Source organism: Solea solea, chromosome 1, assembly GCF_958295425.1.
Source record: "Solea solea chromosome 1, fSolSol10.1, whole genome shotgun sequence".
Classification (NCBI taxonomy): domain Eukaryota; kingdom Metazoa; phylum Chordata; class Actinopteri; order Pleuronectiformes; family Soleidae; genus Solea; species Solea solea.
This window is the reverse complement of record NC_081134.1, coordinates 11482603-11505613: the sequence shown is the minus strand read 5'-3', so window position 1 is coordinate 11505613 and position 23011 is coordinate 11482603. Positions and strand designations below refer to the sequence as shown.

At 41.0% G+C, this 23011-nt stretch overlaps 1 protein-coding gene across 3 annotated transcripts in view; it reads left to right on the top strand.

Moving 5' to 3' along the window:
* The window catches only part of LOC131458663 (ephrin type-B receptor 1-B), a 156679-nt gene that overhangs the window by 115071 nt on the left and 18597 nt on the right, over positions 1-23011 (top strand). For 2 of the 3 annotated variants that reach the window (XM_058627880.1, XM_058627866.1), the window contains 6 exons: positions 3770-3894; positions 12128-12290; positions 14913-15021; positions 15753-15817; positions 20372-20560; positions 21595-21842. In XM_058627880.1, coding sequence (XP_058483863.1) covers positions 3770-3894; positions 12128-12290; positions 14913-15021; positions 15753-15817; positions 20372-20560; positions 21595-21842 — 899 coding nt within the window. The remainder of the gene's footprint in view (positions 1-3769; positions 3895-12127; positions 12291-14912; positions 15022-15752; positions 15818-20371; positions 20561-21594; positions 21843-23011) is intronic. The other variant, XM_058627874.1, reaches the window with a different exon arrangement.

Below are 23011 nucleotides of genomic sequence, written 5' to 3'. Positions count from 1 at the left end.
TTACAATATTGCATCAGTAAATTATTCAAAAGCATTTTATTGAAGAGATAATAATAAAGAAACTTTCAACACCTATATGCTGCATTGACATAGGTTTAATCCTTAATCCCGCCCATAATGCTCAGATATGTGGGTTATGATTTCGAGGTCTACACTAACTGAATACCTGAATACAGATATATACATACTCACTAGTCTCCACTTGAAAGTATGTTGAAAAGTTCTCTAGATTAAAGAAGAACTAAAGTGGAAGCAGGACGACACACATTTGGAAACACTGCTCCTCCTTAAACCCCATTTTCTTCTGCAGGAATTTCTGTGTGGAGTGCCTCTCCCTTGGGTCTGTCAGGAACAGTGTGTGCCTGTGGCCGGTAATTGATAATGCAGCCCAGACAGGCCTAGACCTGGTCAGTGGAGCGTGAACCAGCTTGAGAGGCAGAAAGCCTGAAGTGTACCGAGGTGAAGCTTAGCCCTCACACTCTCTGTCTAGTGTATGGGGGGGGCGAGAGGAAGGGAGGGAGGGCGAGAGGAGAGAGCCAGGGGACGGAGACAGAACAGTATTCATTCACGCTGACAGGATAAACAGAGCCCCTCAGTTTGTTTACATTTTAATTTTCTGTAATTTCCCCAACACTCAAATGATAAAATACTTACCCTAATCATGACCATAGAACGTCTTTCCCACAAAACAGGATTTACAACCAGCCACAAGTAATGAAAAGGTCAAGGGCTTTTCTCCTCCTGAACAGAACTCCTGGGACCACCTAGCGCTCATGCAAGAGTGAAGTATGGGGAGAGGGAGAAGAAATCAAATAATCACTGAGGGAGTTTTATATCTATATATCTATACTGTGTATATATATATATATTTATAAAAGCACAGTTTAGCTTTAGACGGTGCCATTTGCTGACTTTTTAATAGAGGTTATTCAGAAAGATGGTGAGTGGAGACCAGGTGGAGAAATGACTAAGCTTCAACAGCAAAAAGGCCCAGAGCCAAGAGGCTATTAGATAAAATGTAGCGCTTAGGCTTGAGTGGCGCTGTTTTTATGCCTGCAGATATGGGGGTGGAGATTCCTTTCCAGTGCTACAAGCCCTGGAGGCTTTGAACTTATACGAGCAGCCGTGGAATCAGTTTTTAATCAAACGTACTTGTGTTTTCACAAATTGGTTTGATGAGTACATTTTGCTTAGTTTCATCCTTAAAGGTAAGATTTCATCCCTTTATGACCTTGAAGGAGATCATAAAGTTTATACGGCAGATGCCAGGCATGTTCACATACTGAATGCCATTTTCGATTTGTACATTTTTATTTCATATTCTGCATAACCCTCTTTATGGTGTAATTACATCTGGTATCTAACATCCTTAATGATGAAAACATACGTTTTAATACTTAAATAAAAGGGCACATTAGACTCTAACGCAAGAGACACGTAATCCTGACAGGTGCGTGAAAGTGACACTGAGCTTTAGTCCCAGAAAAAAGAAGAGATCTTTGTAGTGCAATAACTAAAGCTTCTTAAACTCTGCCAGAAAAACCCATCTTTCATACCAAGGCTCTGATTAGCTTAGCATGTTAGCCAGTGAAATGGTTATAGTAGTTCTACAATAGCTCCAGACCTGCTGTGTTGATTGCCAGGGGATCCCAGTGATCCCTACTGAGGTTTTCTGCTGCTGAGTCTGCACAGACACACTTTAGACACAGCCTGAACTCCTCACAGGCCAGGCCAGTGCTGTCTGTGACATTTAGGAACTTGTCAGCATTCCCTATATTATATATTATTACCCACAACCCACAACAAAAAATGAGCGGCAGGAATATTTACATTTTCCTTGCACAGGAGAAAGCCTGTGGTATTGAAATAATTCGACAGAGTCTGATGTGACATGACAGCTGTGGATTTTCTGAATGTCAGAAAATGAGGTGGGAGAAAATCTGCCAGTGTTGTAGTCGTGAAACGACAGGTAGGTGGACTCTGCAATGCACATTGTCACCGATTCTCAAGAAAAGTATTTAATTCACCCACTCCCTAAATTTAATTCCTGACTTATAATTTAAGCTGATCCCATGTGCCACTGGTTTGAGTCCAGGTTTGAACAAATCTGCGTAGCAACACGGCGTCGTGTTACAAAGACCTTCACAGTGTCTACAGTGAGGACAGGCAATTCCCTCCTTCTGAATGGAATTTTAATATGTGGATGATGTCTTCCATCTGTCCAGTAACACAACCTATTAGTGGTAAGTGAGGAGGAGTGTGGATGATGGAGGAATGACAGTGCAGAGGACAAAAAAGATTGGAATGAGCGCGAAACTGCAGAGCATCTGTGTTAATTGACAGCCCATTTGTGTGCATTCAGGTGTAGTGGGGCTGAAGAATGGAACATAGTGTGCAGCTGGGCCAAAACAACCACAATACTAGTACTACTACTATTACTACACAACACTACTGTGCACTATGGTCAAAAGGGTTTTATTTAATGTAGCATGTAGTTCATGTACAGGAAGTAAATTGTGCTTGGTTTATAGTATAGTCACAGACTGTATCACATAACATGATTCCTCAGGTTGTCGCAGAATAAGGATCAGGTCGTGATCACTCTGCTTGTGTTTAGCAAGTTTCACTTTCATTGAATGCAAGCATCATTTTTCCCCGCCTACATTTTGTAATAGGTCTATGGCTCACTGCAACATCATTTAATGAATTACTGTGCTTTAAGGCGACATTTAAAAAAACACAACAACACTGCAAATGACTCCTGTTTATTTACTCATTTATTAAAAAAAAACATATTGCCAAAATAAGGTTTACACAAATGACTCCTCACTGTAACATTATATGACTAATTATATTCTGCATTTGTAATACACATGATGTCGTAACGTTCGCAACCTATTTGAGATTCATCAAAAATAGGAAACATTCTTGACAAAACAATGAGATTATCAAAAAAATAAATCTGTATGTCATCTGTATCCACTACTCAGAGCCACACCTGTGCTCCTATAATTTACTTTGGTCGCCAAAATTGCTCAGCCCCACCACCAGACAACATCCAACTCGACTGGTTGCCGGACGAATGCCAGACTTGTAGCATCTGAAGATTATAGCGGACAGGTAGCCCGGGTGAAGTGAAGGTTATATTTACCCTAGGTCCACACCCTCAGATCACAGCCCAATCTGGCAGCCATATCTTGGCCGAAGCTGACTCATTTTGGTCCTGCAATGCCAGAATATGCCTGACTGTGACTATAATCAGCCTTGACTCAGCTTGCTACCTGGACACAAATGAAAGTGGAAGCTCTGCTGTTAGAGTGTGTGCAGGATATGACTGCTACAGTGTGTAGGATGTGTGTGCCTCAATGGAATTTTAGGTTTTGCAATTATTTGTGTGGATAATGTTCTAACAATAATTTGCAGTCATTTAAATAACTAAACTATCAGGCAAATAATAAGACTTCCCCATAGCAGGCTTGATATACAGGCACTTTAAAGAAAGGGACTACTAGTGCAACTTTAATGTTAAAAAAAAATGTAAATTGAAATGAACTGGCTGGCAAGCTGTTCAGCAGCACATGGAACCTTGACCTTACCAAGAGGCTGGATGCAGAGAAAGGAAATGTATCTGGCTTTGTCTCACAATACTAAAAACAAGAAACTACAAACAAAACAAACAAAAGTAATAGTAGTAGTGGAAATTGTAGTAGTATGGATGTTTCTCAAAGATGTATTCATATTGTTTTGCTCTCTCTCTGTCTTTCTGCAGCTCCCTCCATAGTTCCAATCATGCACCAGATCAGCTCCACCATGAGCAGCTTCACTCTGTCATGGCCACAACCAGAACAGCCCAATGGCATCATTCTGGACTATGAACTGCGCTACTATGAGAAGGTAAGCTTAATGTGCAAATGTGTTCTTGTGAATGAGTTGATTTGACGATGTACTGTATGTCCTATGGTTTTTAGAACTTATTATAGATCTACGTTACACTTCAGTTCTGTGCACTTCAGTCCCCTGGTCGGATAATATGTTCCTTTACTGTGGTCACTCCTTCTCTCCCACTGTTCTTTGGTATCTGCTGCTGATGAAGTGAATAGGTTGAACTCTGCTCCAGGCCCACTCTGCACAGTGCAGCAACCTGTCCTGCCGTGAAAATGCATTGCATCTGGGGAGAGTCACATCGACCAGTCTGCTTACACACAATACGTCTGCTTTATTAAGTCTCCAGCCCTACCCCACCGCACCTATGCTGGTCTAGTATTGACCTGTAGGCTTTTCCCAAGGCCTTGGACATAATGATACTATGAGATCAGAGCCTCTAGCTTTTTGTTTGGCTCCTTGTTTGTCCTCCTAAAGCAGATCAATAAGTATAAGGTTGGCCATGCACATTTTTTCCTCCCCAGTCTTTGTCATCTTAGGCCAAGACTGGTGTAAGATTTGAAGCACCTTCACCCATACTATGCTTTCCGAATAAACGCAAAAAATCAATAGGAGTTTTATAAATGCTATTCTTTTTCTCTTACTCATTTCACACAAACTCACTTTGGCTAAGCTTTTTGGATCAATATTCACAACCCCACCTACAAGTAGCGGTTGTCAGATTTAGCATTTTCTAATAGAGAGGACAACAATTGTGTTTGTGAATGATGTTTGCAGTTGGAACGCTATCCCGTCATGGCTGCATCGCTCGCTGTTTCCCCTCAGGCACCGGACAGGTCACGAAATTGAATCTGATTGCCATGGCCCCAAGAAACCTTATCTGCCAGACGGCTTAGTATCGTGTAAATAACACTTACAGCCTCCCATTAGCTCATGAATATCAATGAAACTTAATCCTATTGATGTTATTGTAGCGTGTCCTTACACAAATAGATGAGCATGGCGTAATCGCAAATTAGTGAATTAACAAGGACAAGGTTGCTAATTGCACTATGGATAATTCAGGTGATGGAGAGGTTGTTCTCTGCTCTTTCTACCTCTGTTGTATTACCTGAATATCCCCCTGTATGTGCTTCTGTCTACTTAGAAACGGTATCACCCTGTGAGAATGAGTAAGACACAGAAAGTGAGTGAGGCTGATTGCTTTGTGACACACTGGGCCGCGGAGATGAGATTTCCACATTGATGGTCTTTTTTTCCACACTCTATGTTGGATCTGACAAGGCTTTTTATAGCCTCTAAACAGACTTTTCTTCAGCTCGCTGCTGATGCCAAAAGTGTCACTGTACGTGGTGACATTTGTGCCTGATAAAGCATGAAGAAATCTGGTGCAAACGTTTGGCCAAAACGAAGAAAAAGAATGAGGACAGTGAAGTCTAAAGAAGTTTTTCAGGTGTACACTTTGGTTATTTGCATGCATATTAGCTTTTGTTGTTGCATATGCAGTAGTGGCAGGGAATTATACTGCATACCAATTAGGTCAGTCATGTAAGCTTTCCGTAATCCTCGTTTCCCACCAAGTGTTACAGTCCAGTGCAGTTCACCTTGCCACAGTACAGTCTGGAATAGTATGCCCCGATGTGGCTTATATAGTTAAATTACCCAGCTATTTACACAGTGCATCAGCTACATAAAGAGCGTGACAACAGAATTATGTGTTGTTTCATCTTGGCATATGTGACTGTTTATCACAAAAAGACAAGCTGTGCTTGTGAGGGTTGCAGGCTGCACAGAAAAGCACTGTGTTTGCTCCTTCCATTGCACATCACTGGACTGCATTGTGTTCAGCTCCACCCTGTGTAGGGTGGTACCCCAGTGAAAGGGTACCAAGAACTGGGATGGCACAGTTCTGTTGATTTGATACCTTTCTCTTTATTTCAATGGCAACACAAAAGCCTGTGTGATTCACCAAACTGTACCATGTGGTGTTATTGGGGCTATGGATTCCCTGATACACCGTAAAGTCACAATGTGGCTTTTTCCATCATAAAAGGCAGTTATAGAGTGATCACTATGACTATGCCGATCACGCACACACGGCTTTCACTCAGTTTCATGGATAACATAGGCTCCGTAATGCATCATCATCACAAAAAACCTGCCATTTTTTATTATTTAATGAAAATGGCTCAGCTATATACTCACGATATACTTTTTTATGCATCTCACGATGTATTCATCTGAGAGTAGTCACACTGTTACGGTTATGGAGTTGATTGTCTCAGCATTCCTGGCACAGTCAGCTCGTCCTTAGCACGACAGAGAGCTATCTTTCTCCACACTGCATCACACACAGGAAGCCTCCTATACCTATTTACAATGGAGGCTTCTCCAGCAGTGCGGTGTTGTCACAGTTTGAGTGAAGTAATACCTCAGGGTAATCAAACAAAGACAAAAATGGAAGTCAGCTCTTTTTTTTTATCATCACACCATATCTTTGCCACAAGTTAATTTCCTTGACACAAGAAAAACCCTTTTAACTAAGTCACTTGAAACTGTTTTTTCTTCTCCTTTGAATTACACTTTTTCTTGTCTATTCACGGCCAACTTTTATTTGAGAGTTCACATTGTGAAACGAGGAGGTTGCAGGACGACATTGGACAAAGGTCTCCAGATGGTTTTAAAAAGGGGATACTGTGCCCTGTATGACCTTGACTGTGAGCTACCAGAATGCCCTACGGAATCAGAAGCAGACATTGCATCATTATACAGTCTTCTGACTTGCAGTTCAAGTTAAAGATGTCTAACCTCTCACCCAAGAGGCTTCTTCAGGTCTAAACTGAACAGAACTGAAGATGCATCTTGGATGAGAGGTGAAAAGTCTCACCAGTTGCTTAAAATTAAATCCTGGATGACTGAGGACCTTCACAGATGTCATGCAGTATCACACAGTTTCAAACAAACAATTTAAGCCAAAATTATTAAAAACACCAGTTATATACATGCTTATTGCAGCAGGTTTTCATTTAATCTAATAATTCATGTTAAAGTCAGCCTCCATGAAACAAACCTGTGACCTAACCATGGTAGAAACAAAAGGTTAGTTACCAAACTTTGCTACTGAAAAAAATTACCACTATCTTTTACCCGCGTTAACAGTTTATTCTGAGGCTTGATGGGGGAAAAGGCTCCATTTTGAACTTTTCCCTAAAAAAGCTGCAGTGAGTGCTGACGGCTGTTCTCTCCGCAAGCTTCTCTCCCTTTCTGCAAGCCACCTTCTCATTATAGTTTAAGCAGTCTCAGGAACCTGTAAATTAGGAAGCAAGATGAAGTTACCTTCAGGTTTGAAGAGGGAAAATTAGGATACCATACTCTGTTTTTTTTTTTTTTTTTTTCATTTTTCACACAGCCTTTTCCTCACATTTCCTGAAAATTTAGGGAGGGTGGAAATAACTCGGCGTAGCAGAGGTCAGGCCCTCCATTAAGGCTGGATCGGAGCAGCTAGTGGCTCTGGTTACTGATGGCTCTCTGGGTGTTGGTGTCAGAGGGAACATGTGTATGTGTGAGCTTGTCAGTGTTTGTGGGGAAGTGTCAGCAGCAGTTCAGGTGTATCCACTCTGGATGACAGGGGCACTGTTACACTGCAATGTGAGACATTAAAGAGCAACTACAAGTTTTTTTTCAGAACGCTACCAGAATCTCTAGCACGACACCATCTGCATTTTTGGCTCCCCCAAAGTCTCCCTTGTACTTTACATAAAATTAGCAATTCCTCAGAAGAGAAGCCAAGAGAAAGACTGTATTATTCTTTTCTTTTCCCCCCTGCCACCTTTCAGAGCCAAGAGCAACACTTTTGTAGACGCACATGAATGTTGTACAGACTTATGATCGTTTTTAATGAAACCTGTGAAAATCAGGACTTGTGTGGCGCTCTCTCCAAGGGCATTCACACTTCCTCCTTCATACTCTTTTCTGGCTCTCCCTTTTTATTTGTCTCCTACCCTGCTTACTCAGGCCCATAGACTGTATATAGAAAGTGGACCTGGGCTTCCACTGTCAAAATTCTCGCTGTGACGCCTCTGAATTTGCGACTTGATGCCAGTTTTTGCAACTGGAAACGTTTAACCAGGCACGTATTGGATGGTACCCACTGTCAATCACACTGGTAATTACGTCACATGTCACTAAGTGGTGTGCTGACAATTTTTGCTGTTTATAGTGTTGTCAATCTTGCCATGTGCCCATTTAATTTGGATGTACGTGCCTTTGTAATTGTTTTGCCTCTAGACCTATACCATTGAAATGTATGATATATCCATCGACTATGTCCGTGTGTGTCAGTATTGTTGTCTATGTGTGCGAGAGAGAGAGCGAGAAAGCAAGAGAAAGACAGATGGAGAGAGAGATGAGGGGAGCAAATCAATACACTGTGCAGCTCTGCGACGAAATTAAAAGATTTGACTAATTTGATACATAGTGCAAAAAGGGAAATCAATATTTGTTTCACAATCTTAATATTATGAGGGCGGCCAGTAATAAATCTTTGTATGTGAAACACTTGTAAGTTACTTCATTGTATAACCAGCAGGTCAGAGGACACAGGACTGCGTCCAAATGCGTTATGGTCAGTGTGGTCGGAGTGATCCAAACTTAAATCGTGTTGTCGGCGCAGCTTCGCACATTTTGCTTAGAGCTGTCTACTTGGGATTGGACCGCTCATGATGGATGACATCAGTTTCTGTACAGCAACAAAGAGTCATCTCAAAAGATGTGTAGTTCTTCAGAATCACTGCGAGATCAAGGCTATTGGTTTTCTGTCACCATGCAGTGCTTAAAATAGTGTTTAAATAGGAAACCGAGTGAGAGAATAATAACTGTTTTCTGTATTGTTGGATTAGAACACATGGGTTATGGTTATTATTTGCGTTTAGTAATAAACCCCATCTAGAGTGTGAGATTCAAATTGTTACTCCCCCTGTCTTATGTTTGACCTTAGGCAGTACATTTCACATGGATTATTAATACGCAAGCTTTATTTCTTTCATTTCCATTCTACTAACATAATATTAGAGTGTTCTCCCTCATACACTCCCCCACTCATACATTTTGTGTGTGAGTCTGTTATTTGCATGCTTGCCTGTGAGCCTGTGAAGAGGACACATGGTATCCCACCATGTTTGCCTGCCTTTGTGCCAGGTGGCCATGCTGTCCATTTTGGGTGCTTGGCTTAAACAGAGAGAGAGAGAGAGAGAGAGATTTAAAATGATTTTTCTAGTGCTATCATTGGCCTTTACAACAGCAGTAATGGCTTTGACTGAAAAGCTAACCTCAAAAACCTCAGGAAATAGTGGCAGAAATAGGCAGAGACAAAATTAAAAGAGAATTTTGCAGTAGTGCAGTGGCTACTGGTATGAAATTGGCAATTCCAAAAAATAAATTGAGAGTTTTAAGAGGTACTGGACATCAGGCAGTCCAATAATACGATTATAGTAGATCCTGTTCTAATTTAGATATTCTTTTAAATGTAGTCAATTCAGTAAAATGTGGTACAATTACATTATAAGTGATCGAATAACCAAAAAAAAAGGTCTACAGTTAGGTGGTTTAGAGTAGGTTACAATACAGGACTGCTTTTATTAAGATTTCTTAATAATAAGATAATTCATATGTATATAGCCTCAGGAGAAAGGAAATATTAAGTAGTATGGCATAAATCACTTGCATATTAGGTTGACCATTCATGCCACGTTTGTTCCAGTGATTTCAGTGAACTCGGCAGAAACTGAACTCCCCACAGCTCTTCCTGTCTGTCACCTCTGGCAACGCTTTTGATTGGCTGCTTTACCATCTGCCTTCCCACCTGCAATTCTGTCCTTATTTAGCAAGTTAGGGTGTGGTCCTCCTAATCCCCATTTGACTGGCAGCAGGCGAAGACCTCTCATGGCTGGAAGTCTCTCCTGGCATGGCTCTTTTTTGGCTATCCCCTAACCTGCTTGGATGCCAAATGCCAGCTCGCAAGTGTTTTAAGTGGCAGATGTGTGTGTGAGTGTGTGTGTGTGAGTGTGTGTGTGTGTCACACTATTCCCATTTGACTGGCAGCATGAAAGGTCCATTCCTGGCTAATGCTCCCTCTAGGGATACTCCCCCATTGGCTGTTTGCCATCTGTCTGCTCTCCTCCATTCAGACTCAACATATGGGGGTGTGGTCCTGAAAAATGTGACTGATAGCTGTAACAGGTAAATCATAACCCCCCAGTGGTTGAAGTCTTATACTAGATTAATAGGAGACTATTGTGTCTTTTGGATCTCTTTCGAATTCACAAGGCTCTTGGAATACTGACTTTCTGACTGTATTTGTATGCCCGTGTGTCTGCGCGATTGTGTTATCCAAAGGACAAAATGTCTGTGAAATGATTGAACTCTCTAAACCAATTACATTCAGCGTTCCATTTATAAACATCTCTTTCCTCTCAGAGATAGAATGAAACCGTGTTGGTGCGATGCTCTCCCATCCCAAGCCCAAACATTTGTCTTCATCAAGCCCAGAGTGTCCAATAAGAGCTAATGTGATTGCACACATCATTATGTGGGGGGCAGATTTCATAACTGTGTTTACCTCGTATGCTCAATGATGGAGCAACCGGAATGATTCAATTACACCAATCAGATTGGATAATGATTTCAATGTGGGTTGCTTCTGCCTCGAGTTTCTTATCACTTCTTGACATCATTCTCCATCCTCCCTCCTTCCTACCCTCGCTTCTTCCTTGACGATCTGCGTTTTCCACTCCCCACTTTTTTTTTTTTATTCACATTTGTTTTATAAGATATAGTTCAGCATTAAACAATAGTATGTTTACCAAGCTTGAAAAAATATTCTGCTTCTGTTTTTACCGTCAGAGAATGTTGCCCCTTCTCTTTGAAGTGCCCCCTCCTTCTCTACAGCACATCGGCTTCAAGCTATCAGCAGCCTGCAGCAGTGGGTATAGTGTAGGTGCAGTCTTATTTTCTGGCTGTCATATTCAGTCTGGGTTATGGAAAGGTGACAGGCCTAAGTAATTACTGATCCCCCGTAGCAGATACCTCCAACAAGCCCTGAACTACATTGCAGCAGGCTAAATCTCTTGAGCATGGAGATTGAGGAGCTGAATCTGTAGTGCAGGGGCCACAGACCAAACCAAACCTTTACATAATGGATGGCTCCATGCATGCATTTATTCATTCATACAATAAATGCAGATATTCATCATGAATGACCCTAAAATACAACATACAAGGAACAGTTTTTCATTTTCATTTCCATATCATCGTTTGTAATAACCAGCCTACTTCAGATAACACATCCGGATGTGTAATGGTCAAATGTCTTAAAGTAATTAAACTGCCTCATAAACTTCATCTGAGGAGACCAATATGCAATGGTATTTTTATTCACAAGTACCTACTGGTCTTTGTGATATGCGAGAAATAATTGCCTTTAATTTCGAAAGTGAGGAGATGGCGTCAGTTTATGTGATCCTTGGGCTTTGGTGTACATTTTAATGCATGTACGCTTGATGTAATGTTTTTATATTTGGTGTTAAAACGTACTATCTCTTTAATATCACCTTCATTTAAAAGAAAGTTACCATAACATATATCTGTTTAATGGGTTCGGGGTCTTTAAATGCATTTCACTATTCTTAACTCTTCACTAATGTCTGCTCTGTATCTACTCTACTGTTATCGAATGTTCCCATCTGCCTAGGGTTATTTATCAGAAACTTAATGTCATCGAAGTCTGCTTTACAACAACTTGGATGCACATCCTAAACCTGATTCTGCCCACCTTACCCATACTATTGCCTTTATGTACACTTTCATAAGCCTTTGTTGTGTGTTTGTCAAACTCCTGCTACCACCACTGGATCTTGTTTTCCAGGATTCTTTTTCAAGGTTGTGTGTGTGTGTGTGTTGGTGCCATTTGTCTGCCTGTCTGTTTGTCCGACTGTTAGCAGGATTGAACAACAACAACAACCCAATTGATTTCCATGAAATGCTGTGGAAGGGTGACTGATTAAGGGGTTGGATTTTTTATTTTCCTCTATTTTTTCCAACATTGCCAGATAGGGTGTTTTAAGTGTCGGTGGCAATATTTGCTCTTCAGGGCACTTTCTGGTTTAACTGTGTGAAATAAGACTTCCCTGCTGGCACTTTCTCAGTAAATCAACTCTAACCTGCATCCTGTTTTCATTGCTCTTTCCAGGACCATGCAGAGATTAACTCCACCATCCTGCGGAGCCAAACCAACACCGCTCGCGTGGAGGGCCTTAGGCCGGGTACAGTCTATGTTGTACAGGTGCGGGCACGGACTGTAGCTGGCTTTGGCAAATATAGCAGCAAGATGTGCTTCCAAACCCTCACAGATGGTAAGGATCACCGAGCCAGGAGATGCAGCTCTCACAGTCTCTCTCTTTTACACACATACACACACACACACACACAGATCCATGCAATCTAACTCCCTCTAACTCACACTCTGTCTGCATTTGTTGTTTCATTAGTATTAGTAGGGAAGACAGAAGGGAAGTGTAATGTTTGATTGCACTTCTATTTCTACAGCTAAATTCATTTCCTTCGCAGCCAGGTTTGGGCGTGTGTGTGGGTGCTTTGAATTTTGTCAAACGCCGAGTGTCTTTTGTTTGTGCAACTAACTGTGCTTGATCCAAAATGCTTAGCTAATTGGTTTTTCACCCGGTCCTTCTGTTGCTGGAGTGCCATCCCAGAATTCATAGCTGTGATTAGTAGTTGATGAGCAAAATTTTTTTTGCCATGGGGTGTGGCTTGGACTGTTGGATAGAGGAAGAGGCTGAAGAGGGACTCCAACACCTGCTATCCTGGCAAGGTTACGGAACCGTGTTTATTAGTGCAAGAGCAAGGAGCTGTGTGTGCAGCAGAGAGTTTGTAGCGGTGACTTTAAATATCTCGACATTAAGTCTTCACAGCCTTGCCAAGAAGTGAAGACTGTTAACATGATTCAGTCTGGATGGACGATTCACAGCGTGGTGCGTCTGGATGGATTAATGATTTGATTGAATGTGTGTAGCATTCATAAAATCTGCTCGAGTGCCGCCTTAGTGTGACTCGTTGGCACAATGAACCTGCAGTGAAGCCACATCGATGACATTTGCAACGCCGTAATATAATAATGAACATAACAATTAACGGGTGATGGTGTTGATCTTGAAGGAGGAAAAGATGGGAGGGACAATAATAATGATGATGATGATGAAGGTGATTGTTGTGGCTATTTACCTGTGCAGAGCAGTTGCAGTCCTGCCCCCCCCCCACACACACACACACACACACACACACACACACACTTTGGTTTGCAAATGATTGTTCCCTCAAACACATGCCAGTTTGAGCGTGCACATCCCTCTCGCTCACACAAACCCTGTTTATGTTTTATCCGTTGGCATGCTGCCACAGCACAACATTCGTCGTGGCAATTAGCACCAGACACGAAGGAACAGCTGAAAATCACACACACGGCCCCACCTCCTGTCACTCTTCCAATCTCGTCTTTCACCCTCACACTGCCTCACAAACCCAACCTCTGCACGCCGCACAAGTCCTTTTTCAAAACACATCGCTTTTGTCCTCCTGTCAGCACGTCATCATACACCTACACGAGGTGTTCTTCTGCACACAGAAACACGCATAGACGCACGCATCACAGGCTCGAATGACAGGTGTGATGGAAAGAGGTGCCTTGTCCACTGGTACAATTACTGTTGTTGCAGTTCTTAAGTCGTGTTATTGGCTGAGGCTTTAGGAACTAACAGATTGTAATTGGAGCTTATTCTCCATTGGACTGGTCGGTTGTGGGATTTCTAGCTGTCATCATGTGAGTGAAGGGGAGATGACCCCTTCCACCCAATATGAATCAAAGAGAAGGATGCCTGGAAAACTTTGTAGCTGGAACATCAGAAACATACCTGATTAAAATAACAAAACCTTAAGAGTGAGCAATTTCTGACGCACTGTGTTTCCTACTATATTTCAGCTCTAACTCAGCTCTAGACATAAAATCTGTTCCTCATTTGTCACTTTAATCCAATAGGCCGATTCTACACAGGCGAAGCTGCTCATTTGCCTGCAACTAAATTGTGCATTTCTGTAACAATGGTTTTTGCTGCTAACAAAAGTCATGGGAAGACAGGAACACACAGAGTATAGGTCTGAACAAGTAATAGAAATCTTATAAAAATCACAATACGACCTACTGCAATTTTCAAATGGCAGGAGGCGCAATATTTGTTAAAGTCAGAATGTGTGTCGAAATATCAATTTAGATGAATTGTCTTGAAGAGAACACCTTTGTCTCTCACAGATCTGCACAAATATCACACAGTAATATTTTTCTTTTAATAAAAATGAGAATAATGATCGTTCCCTCTGATATCACGAATCATATCGCAATCGCAATTCCTGTCGAAATGATAAGAATGAAATATTTATTCAGAATTGTTTAGCCCTAACACAGAGCCATGTAGCACTTTGAGTCTGTCTTTTAATCTAATCGGTTTTGATCTACTGGTGGCCTGATCGGTCTCTGTACATAAAACACGTTTAGGCAGTATGTCTGATTGGCAGTGGGTGACATATGACTGATCGACACCTGGAAAACAGCATTTTCTTGTCTGTCCATTTCTGACTGATACATCAGGCAAGATTGGGGCCCTGCCCTCACTCCCCCCTCGGTCTTTCTAACCATCAGCTCTCTCTCTCTCTCTCTCTCTGCCACTCGCCTGGTTTATCAAACACGACCTGTCAGGGAAGTCTTGCTAAAGCTCAACGGATTTCAGTCACCACTTCTCAACAAAGAGATCTATATGTCTGCTACATTCTGCTTCTATCACCTCCTATGTCCCACTTCACCTCCCAAACACACACATGTTCAAATAAGACACAGTCATGGTCCTGCAGCCTTACCTAAGCCATTATTGATGTCTGTCTGTCTCTCTTTCCTTCTTTGTGTAACACAGATGACTTCAAGTCAGAGCTGAGGGAGCAGCTTCCTCTGATTGCAGGGTCAGCTGCAGCAGGAGTGGTCTTCATTGTTTCCCTTGTTGCCATCTCCATCGTGTGCAGCAGGTAACCACATTTTCCTTTCTATATTAACTTATTTAATAGCATTAAACAATTATAGGGCATGAGGAATTTTTTTTTTTTTTAATTCCCTGCTCTCTATTTGCTGATAAAGTTTTTTAATTAGAATCTGACCATATATGGTCACCACATAATGTATTACGTTATGATGTCTGCGCAGATATATCTTGGAAATGCATCTGTTTTATATTTGAGCGTTTGTATCCTCTGGTTATACTTTGGAACATGTGTCCTTGCTCATCTTCTCGTTGAGCTTTTTTTATTAATAGAAAACAGTTTAATGGAAAGCAAATCCATGTTTCAAATGGAATATCACCTCAAAATGTTCTACTTCTCCCTGTTAATTTACCCAAGGCAATGTAATGTTGCAGCAGTTTATCACATTGTCATAATCACATCTTCACCACGCTTTAGATGTATAAAAGTCAATTTTCGGCAGTGTTGTGTGCACATTTGAACACATTTAAAGTGTTCATCAAACGGCTCTGGTTCTTTTGATGCCGAGGCAGAGGAAATGGATGAAAAGCGGAGAGATCATATCAAGATCTAATTAAAAATCAGCTCATTTTCATAAACTTAATTTACCATTGCTAACCTCTGCAACTGATTCAGTTTCAGCCTCATCATTTCCAGGCAAAACAGAGAATGAGCAGTAATAAGACCTAGTTTATCCTGTCTCATTCCTCTCTCTTTCTCTCTCTCTCTCGCTCCCTCAGGAAAAGGGCATACACCAAGGAGGCCGTGTACTCTGACAAGTTGCAACATTACAGCACAGGAAGAGGTGAGTCTGCCGTGATATTTAGAGTTCATATTAGCAAGTACCTAGTTTCCTGTCCCACATTTCCATATCTCTCTCCATATATTCATCCTGATTTGAACTCTTGTCCCTGATTATGTATTTCAGGATAAATATGTCATTATATTGTGGGGCGATAGTCCATTTAACATAATCTATAATCTATACCTCATTTAAATGGGGGGGGGGGGGGGTAATAAAATTAAAGAGTTGAGCTGCCCTTTGAAAGACAAAGATGTAAAACATGAGCCAGGCACTTTTCTTTTGGCAGTGTGCAAGGTACAAAGTGTACAAAATTTAATACTGCTGCTATTTTAATCCAGTTGCAGTTGAACAACTGATAAGCTGCTAATTGTTAAAATGAGAAATTCAGAGCACTGTACCACCTGAGTGCTCTCATGTATTATTATATTTAATAGAAACCCAAATGTATTTCTTTGTCCAATGCTTTGCAGCTCTCATATTATGTACAACATGTTATGAAATGTACAAAAAGCATGAAAAGCGGGCTGAGGTACAAGATAAATGACTGCAGGTAGCAGTCGTCAATTGACGGAAATGACATTTCCCTCTCTCTCCACAATGGCACTGAGAGACAGCCATCGCTCAGGAATTTTATGATAGCCATGATTGAGTTATGTTTTAAGCACTCCCCCGCTGCCAAATGATGAGGGGAAAGAGCCTGGTGGGATACACACATAATGTCAACACACACAAAATCATGTGTCTAATTTTTATACTTCAAAAGAAAGGCTATGTTCTCTCGCCCTGTAGTCTGAAAAGGGGGCTCACTCGAGGGGATTGAGTTTTGTTGAGCCTAACGCAACAAAGCGTTTCGACGCGGTTACTTCGTGCCACAGCTTCAGCAGTGGCAGCAGGGGGCTCATTAAAACTGCTGTTGACAGAAGAGTCGGTTTTGTCACTAGCTATCGTTGAGAGAGTGAAATGCAATTAACAGGAGTTGTGGAAATAAACAAAAGATCAGAGCTATTTGCCGCTCTCATCATTAAATATGGCATTTAACGGGAAGAGGAAATACAAGCCCACTCTCAGGTTTATTACTTCAACTTTCACACTGCAAACACATGAAGTAATCCCCCACCCAATGATGCATTGTGTTCCTTTATTCTATCAAGATTTGACTGACAGTAGGGTAATTACAGCATTCAATGCAACAATAAAATAGCACTGCTCAGCCAATTGTTTTGGACGATTCTCCAAAAATGTGCTGCCGGCTTTCACCCAGCTACTTATTGTTCCAGCTGTTGCCACACACACACACACATCAGGTGATGTCTCCTCGTTTCCAACCCACCTAATGTGACAGCCGTCAAGTGGGATGCTGCTTTCACTGTAAATTTAGCAATTTCCCATGAAAGTCTAACTGAACATTTAACATTAAGCCAATACATGACCGTAACTTCAGAGCAGACACTGTCATAAACATGCATGCCATTGCCACAAAGGAAAAGCTAGGGTTTTTTTGTTTTTAATTGCTAGTATTTCCAGTGTTCATTCCCTCATCATATTACTCACACCTCACTGCATCAGAGAATTTATATTTCTTCTCCCTGCACATCTACTCCCTATTCCACTTTTCCACACATCAGCAGTCTGTCAACTTCGCCTAATTAACAGAGTAACATTTCTAAGCGACGCATGCATAGTATTTGCCCCAGTGCGTCTTTGCATAAAACTACTAGCACATCTTAAATCATTATAGTTTGGACCCCGTTTGTCACTTTGTTGCTTCAGCTGTTGTTTGTGCTTCGGCATCTGTTCACTTACAATAAATTGGAAAGGGATTCAAAGGACCATTAAACAATTATGGTTAGATGCCAAATATGTTTACAGTAAGTTTTTTTTCACTGTAAGTGTGTTTCCCTTTTCCAGTGCATAAACTAGGGATGGCACAATACCACTTTTTTGTGTCCTATACGATACCGATATCACAAACTCGAGTAGCTACCGATTGCGATGTTAGTCCGATACAGTCATTTTAGACCATTTATGGACTATGAAGCTGTCATTTCAAAGACATAATTCTCCAACTGTGTAACAAATATTATTCTCCCCAAAAAGAAGAAATAAACAGCACTAACATGACTCATGCTCAGCTAAAATGCTAAAATATTTTTTGCAGTCTGTGCATAGTGAAGCATGTGATATATAGGATTTTTGGATTGTATCCTTGATTTGTATCTGCCTGATATCACATCCAGTGATCAGACCGATATCAATACTGACGATACAGATTCCCATCTCTAGCATAAACCCTAGCATAAAGCTAAGTTCAGTAAGACATAAGAAGAAATACTAAAAAAAATTGTTTTCGCCTTATTTTCGATTTTATCGAGTATTATAGATCATCCCCCTTTTGCTGAAGAAAGCTATCTTTCAGTCACAAGATGAAAACGAACCACAGGTCCGAACCAATGAGACTGTTAATCCCATACTTTTGTATGTTGTATGAGTTCCATACTAATGCTTTTGTGGCATCAAACGATGGATAATTATTTGTGTTCACAGAGCCAGTATTAGTCGTGCGTCTTGGACTGGCATGAAATGGAAATGTAGTAGATAATCATTTAAAACATGTAATTGCTCTTCACTGAAATTGCTGAATTAAAAAGTAAGGATTAAGAAGCTAAAAAGCTAACACATGAAAGACTTCCCTTAACTGGAAAATGTGTGCATTTATGAGGTTATAGTTGACACTGCTCTATGTAATTAGGACCAGTAATTTGATTGCACCCGTATCCAGTAATAGATTAATAAAAACATCACTACCATACTGTAGATTTGTGGATGCATTAAATAAACTAGCAGGGCAACTTACAGCAGGCTAAATGTAGGACATAACGAAATAACACAGTTAAATGTAGTGATGAATTTATCATTTATATTTTCACTAAACAAATTTACTGTTAACCAGTTGAGGTGTTCTGCCATAGCTTACGGATTTTGTTGACATTTATAAAGCAAATTCCCTGAATTAATCAATTCTTTCATTCCGCCGTCTCATTTGGAAAGGTATGGAATTATAGGATTTGTTGTTTGCCCTTGAGTCAGTGCAGCGGCCGTGCTGTCTCAGGTAAAAATAGAACAGACGTTTGGACACATTCGCTTCGCACACTTAGATGAAGAACCAATGAAATATTAAGGGAGGAATCTATTTTTCATCTGATGCCCCTAAAAGATGAGTCCAGTTAACCAGGTCTGTACCAGAGGGAGGCTGGGAGATAAACTGTTTGAATTTTAAATTATACATCAAAGTGGACTCTGAATTGTGAATTAGAAAGTAATGGGTTGGTACCAGTGTGTGCATGGACATGTGCATACGTGATTAAGATTTTTGAGTGGGTTTTCATGTGTTTTTCTGTTGTACTGTATGCTCCCTGCTAAGATTCCGAGTCCCAACCCAGTGGTGCTGCTAAGCGAGTGGCTTGGCAACACTTGTCAACAGAAGGATTTTATGGAATGCAAAGCTGGAAAACCTCTGATGGATTAACTTGAATCCAATCTGTTTGGAATCTCTAATGAGCAATTACATTTACACAGACAGGGTTCAAGACAATTAGTGTGATAACTAGAATCAGCTTTTAGTCAAGAGCAAGGTGAGGCACCTTGATCCCTCCAAGACCAGACCGCATCCTCCTTCTGTCTCTTGAGACCCCTCCCTCCCTCCATGTGGCTTATGCAAAGTAGCAGGCACAAATTGACTTGATGGAGATGGTTTTATTCCAATCATGGCTGCCAAGGTTTTGACTAAACAGCTCCGAGAAAAGAGGGCTGCCCTTGGGTGTCAGTGCAGAAATGATGATTTTACGTCTGTTTATTTGCTGTAATGTTTATCTTATGTCAGCTTGTATTGAATTTGTTTACAAGTGTTTTTCCGGCAGTCTGGCGACAAATAAAAAGTGTCCCCCGTTTCACAGACATCTCCAGTGTGTGAACTGGGCTCACCTATCGGAGAACAGCATAATAAGCTAGTTGATAGTGCAGTGGTTTTATCTCTTTATGAGCTCTATAGGGAAAGCTGTGGGAAATTGGTTTTACGACTATCAAAGAGAAGAGACTGCTAGCGTAAGGGATAAAAGGGAGAAAAAAATCTGTCTGCATTTACTCTTTCGACACTCATTTCTTGGTCTACCCCCACCCCGAGTCCCCCCCCACACACACACACACACACACACACAAACAAGTAATGAATCATCAAACCTCCATTTTGTTGTCTGCTTTACTTGTAACTGATGCTGCTCCTATAATCATTCATCCACACCATTTAATGCTTGCAATATGTGTTAATATTTACATAGAGTATCATAGTGCACCTGCCTGTCCCACCTGCACCCTAACCCATAGAACATAGAACAACATAATATTAAACGTTTGTGTTCAGTAGCAAAGGGACTAAGACTTCACTGTATTCATCAGTCATTACCACAACACATTAGTCATTTAAAAAAAAAAAAAAATATATATATATATATATAGTGTCTCTTCTGGAAAGCTCATTGAGCACTTTGGTTGTTCTAGAACTCTCTTTGCGAGCCGACATATCTAACTGCCCCTCCCCACTGGGCTGCCCGACCCACTTCTCAGGCTCCCCGGGGATGAAGATCTACATTGACCCCTTTACCTACGAAGACCCTAATGAAGCTGTGCGGGAATTCGCCAAGGAAATTGACGTCTCCACTGTGAAGATCGAGGAAGTCATTGGTGCAGGTACTGTGAATGGATGGTGATGAACAATCAAGTGTGATTGGGTTTGTATACACGAGGTGAATGGGAACTGTGATTTCCATATTTTCATGAATTAGTTCAAAGTGCTTGCATACAAGCAGGTTTGGCCTTCATCTGCTAAAGGTCATAACGTCCTTCTCTTTTGGCAGCCATATGAGATGGTAACATATGAAGAGCCTATGTCAAGTGCACTAGCAGGATATAGGCCAGCTACCTTGGGACTTAATGGCTTTAGAAAGAACTCAAGCCTTGCAGCCTATTCCCTGCGCTTCTCTGTTTTTGGATCTTATTAGAGTTGCTTTGTAACCTGTTCTACCGTTCTCTCATCCCTTTTCATTTACTCAACGTATAAATTAGATGCAATAGTCATTTTGTCCTCAGCCTAAAACAGTGGTGTATTTCAAAAACATTGTCCTTGGGACCAAATGTATCCTTTTAGCACAGAAGGCACAGTGATACCATATTTGTTGGATCACATAGAAGCTAAAATTGTCCTGGTAATGCGACTAGGCCTAGGACAGCTCATGTGAATTGGCCCACTCAGCAAGCTAGGTGTGAGGAAGTGACAGAGACAGGCTAGGGGCAAGGATGCAGGGTGACTAATTGAGAATTTCCGCTTTTTGTTGATTTCACTGTGTGGCGTCTCTGCAGGACATCAAAGTGGTGATAATTAATCAAAAAATGTTGCAGATAATGTGCAACTGAATATGAAGACACTCGCCAGACTCTGAGGATCAGTGACTACTGTGAGTCAGACGAGCCACACTGTTAAGAAGCGCAAACCACGGAAGTATTGAACAACACTTGAGATAGACTAAATCAAGATCTATAATAGCTGTTTGGGTAATATCTCTGTCAGGGGACATTCAATGCAAACAGGTTTGATAAATGAATAGAATTAGATGCAATAAACTCCACTAAGCTTTTGTCTGATCACAATTTCATTATGAAAAGTTGACCTTTTCTTGTTCTCGACAGAGCAACCACTGTGCAACTCTCTCTGCTTCCCCTCGTAGGTGAGTTCGGGGAGGTGTACAAGGGCCGCTTGAAGCTGCCTGGTAAAAGGGAAATCTATGTAGCGATTAAGACCCTGAAGGCGGGCTACGTGGATAAGCAGCGGCGGGACTTCCTGGCTGAGGCATCAATCATGGGTCAGTTTGACCACCCAAACATTATCCGACTGGAGGGTGTTGTCACGAAGAGCCGTCCTGTCATGATCGTCACGGAGTTCATGGAGAATGGCGCTCTTGACTCTTTCCTCCGGGTGAGTGAAAACATTATATATTCTATAAGAAGTAGTTAACATTCAATACATAATGTTCTGAAGTTGAATAGAAAAATTGCATTATGGGAGCGAGGAGCTAATTGGAAATGAATCACTTATCAGTTTGAGAAAATTGCATACAAGCGATCCTTTACCAAGTGGAATGAGCCACCGTAATATATCCAGTGCCTGTGTTTCATGACGATGAACATTGTCTCACTTCTGACCTTCAAGTTCCCTGTGAATGCCTGCAACTATTCATGGACTCTTCACCCTTTCTTTTATAGTCAGGATTGAGCAGACACTCAGATTAATCAATATTCAACTTGCTTTTTTTCTCCTCCAATCTCATGGATTGGTGTTCAAGTCCACTTTGATCTAGGGTGGGTTTAAAGGGGCTCTTTGAAGTTGGTTTTGCTAACCGCCACATCCGACTTGTGTTTCCATCGATCTCCCTTTCCCTCTTATTTGTAACTGTGTTTCGGAGGTTCAAAGCTTGCTCTTTAGAGCGTTCACGCTGGAGGAGGGGCACATACATGCATGTTAGAGGCACGAATGCCTGTGAGCCTGCATGGAACAATGCTGTAACACCTACAGTGCAATGAGCAATAATGGGTTTAGGAAACTCATTTGTTTAGTTTTTTAGTACAAGTAGCCTATACTCTCCCTCTGGACATTATTAATCTTGTCAAGCCCAAGATTGCATTTTGGTCAAGTGTGAAATTCAAACAATTTGAACGGGGTAAGGTAGGGATAAAAACTATGGCTGATAAAAATCTTAAAATTCATCCCAGTTTGGACTACAAACAGATTTTTTGAAACCTTTAAAATGACCTTTAACTAAAACTCCTGAAATGTATTTTATGCTGACAACGTTCAAAATATTCCACACATTTAAGTATGGAATGATTACATAATTGATTAATGTAATTAGCTCTAGGGCTGCAATGATTTATTAATCAATTATTAAATTAATTGTCAACCATTTTGATAATCAATTTGATCCGTTTTGTTGTTTAATATTTAAAACAAGCTTGTTTCAGCTAATCCTAAACCCAAATGTCAATATTTTCTGGTGTCAACATCATTAAAACAGATTCATTTTGGTTATTGGACAAAATAAGATAATTTTCAGGTCTGGACCAAACAGGTACTTGATTATTCCAGAA